This window comes from Chiloscyllium plagiosum, chromosome 2 (genome assembly GCF_004010195.1).
Source record: "Chiloscyllium plagiosum isolate BGI_BamShark_2017 chromosome 2, ASM401019v2, whole genome shotgun sequence".
In the NCBI taxonomy this organism is placed as follows: Eukaryota; Metazoa; Chordata; class Chondrichthyes; order Orectolobiformes; family Hemiscylliidae; genus Chiloscyllium; species Chiloscyllium plagiosum.
The window spans coordinates 142,155,885-142,158,502 of record NC_057711.1 but is presented as its reverse complement, the minus strand read 5'-3'; the positions used below and the strand labels follow the sequence as shown (position 1 = coordinate 142,158,502).

General features: G+C 49.2%; 1 protein-coding gene across 2 annotated transcripts in view; it reads right to left on the bottom strand.

Moving 5' to 3' along the window:
• The window catches only part of tnksa (tankyrase, TRF1-interacting ankyrin-related ADP-ribose polymerase a), a 150,924-nt gene extending 148,507 nt beyond the window's left edge, over nt 1-2,417 (bottom strand). For both annotated transcript variants that reach the window (XM_043719972.1, XM_043719981.1), the window contains exon 1: nt 1,951-2,417. In XM_043719972.1, the coding sequence (XP_043575907.1) occupies nt 1,951-2,311 (361 nt within the window). In that variant the 5' untranslated portion in view covers nt 2,312-2,417. The remainder of the gene's footprint in view (nt 1-1,950) is intronic.
• Between the last annotated feature and the right edge of the window lie 201 nt (nt 2,418-2,618).

Genomic DNA, 2,618 nt, shown 5'->3' with positions numbered 1-2,618 from the left:
GCTTCAGGCTCTCTGCCTTTATTCCTGATGAAGGGCTTTTGCCCGAATCGTCGATTTTGCTGAAGCTCCTCGGATGCTGCCTGAACTGCTGTGCTCTTCCAGCACCATTGATCCAGAATCTGGTTTCCAGCATCTGCAGTCATTGTTTTTACCTCCTTCTCTCATAAACCAATCCAAAACCCAGTTCAAACTCTGCCCCCCCCACTCTGTTTGATCATCATGTTCCCTTCCAGACTTGCTGGCAAGATTTCCCAGGTACTGACATAGTTAATGGCTAAACATCTGCTATCTGGTTAGACATACAGCTTTACCCAATGTCAAAGAGTTTATTGAATTCTTTTGATCAAGAATCAAGCTGCAATTAACTTCCATACCTGCCCTCACAAACAACAGCTTGTTTTTGTTTTTAACAGCTTCAGTTCACAGTTCTCATCAACAAACCAAAACTAATAAAAAGAATTTTAAAAAATGATAAAAGTCAGTGAGAGATCTAACAATACTTCTGGATTCCTTGCACTCCCCAATCTGGGAAAAAAAACAAGCAAAATCAGAATATTTATCCAGTCTATGCACTCTCTTAAACAATGATAAGCTATCCTATGTATTCTCCAATCATCCCAAGGAAATCCTTCGCAACCACTTGGTCCATTGTGGGTGGGCAGCACGCTGCCTCCAAGGTTCAATTCTAGCCTTAGGTGACTGTGTGAAGTTTGGACATTCTACCTGTATCTGCATGGGTTTTCACTGGGTGCTCTGGTTTCCTCTCAGCCTAAAGATGTGCAAGTTAGTTGGACTGGCCAGGGATACACAGGCTAGGTGGATTAACCTTGCAAAATACAAGGATAGGGCGGTTCAATTCAAACCTAATGGCCAAATGACACATTCCACACTGTATGGATTCTATGATTCTTTATGCATCATGAAGCACCTTTATTAATTTGACTTGGGATGTGGGCATCACTGGCTAGACCAGCACTTATTATTATTACTTTTACAGTGGCATTGATCAGGAGTCACAAAGAGGCAAGACCAAGTAAGGATGACAGATTTCCTTCCCTAAAGGGCATAACGTTAACAATGGTTACATGGTTGTCATTAGGCTAGCTTTAATTAATTCCAGATTTTTTAACTGAATTAAAATTCTCCTGCCATGGTTGGATTTCATCTTATGCCCCCACTATTAGCCTGTGGCTCTGGTTTTTTAGTCCAGTGATATTATCACGACACCACTGCTTGATCATTTTCAAACCCTTTCCCAATTAGATATGTACTTTATAAACTAAAAGGAACAGTTCAGTAGGAGACAGGAAGAAACCTACATTAACAAGAGTAAACCTCCCCTTCTTGGGAATATCACCTCCAAGCTCCTTGGATTATGATTGTGGAACAGGTTAGTTGGCCTTGTCACTACCATCATTTCCGAAAGTTACAAAATGGACAAGGAGCTTTTACTTGGGAAGAGAGTTGTGTGCAACAAAATTCCAGTCCAGCCGCCTCTCCTTTTACAAATGACCCAATAATGAAGCTATTGTTTACATCGTCAGCGTCGAAGGGAGATTTGTCCTTCCCGTACCATTCTCCCTAACACTTCTTCCAGCTCCAGATCTCGGTGAATTCTATTTACATAACAATAATACCACCATACGGAGAACGATCGCACCAGACTATCAGTTTTTAATGCATTCAATAGAGCCGGGTGTCGGGTGTTTATTCCAGCCATCCTAGATCCTACTCTTCTCCAAACCCACGGCAACATCTTCATCTAACCCTCGCCCCGCCCCAGTCCAAAGTTGTTGCGTTGTTTTGACGGCGATGAGACCAGGCCTCTGAGGATGAGGCTCTTGATCTCATCCCCTGGACTCCCATCTCTCACACACATACACACAGGGAGATCGGTGACCGCACCGCCTCCCACAGGCCCCGCTCTAAACGCCCGGCGGGTTTACACACCTGCGGCGAAGTGCAGCGGCGTGGATTTCCGGCCGGCCATGTCCTTGGCATTCACATTGCCCGAATCGACCAGTCGCTTCACCCGCAAAACGTCGCCGTTTCTGCAGGCCTCGAACAGCTCTCGGCCCGAGTCACTCACCACCCCTCCTCCTCCTGCTGCTGCTGCTGCACCTCCTCCTGTTGCTGGTGGCGGTGGCACCGCTGCCCCGGGAGCCGGGGAGGTGGCGTTGCCGCCAGTGAACCCTGGTGAGTCAGGCCTGTCAGAAGCCGGAGCCGGGGCCGAGACCGGAGTCGGAGTTGGGGTGGAGCTCGGGCCGGGGTCCGAGGCGCTGGGGGAGAGCTGGCTCCGCCGCGCCGCCATCTTCGACCGTCACTGCAGCAACGCCGGCTGACGTCACTGAGGCACGGAGCGCGCACGTCGACACCGAGCGGGAGCGGGTTCAGGGTGATGCGCGCGCACGCCGACACCGAGCGGGAGCGTGTTCAGGGTGATGCGCGCGCACTGTGCACTTTACCCAGCTCCAGCCCGACGGAGAGGCGTGGGATTGAGGCGGAGAGACGCCTCCTCTCGCCAATGGACGGTTTTTCGCTACCCTGATTGGTCATTCCTAAGGGCGTTTTGATTGGCCGTTCAGACCTGAATTCTGATTGGCCCGATCGAGGATTTG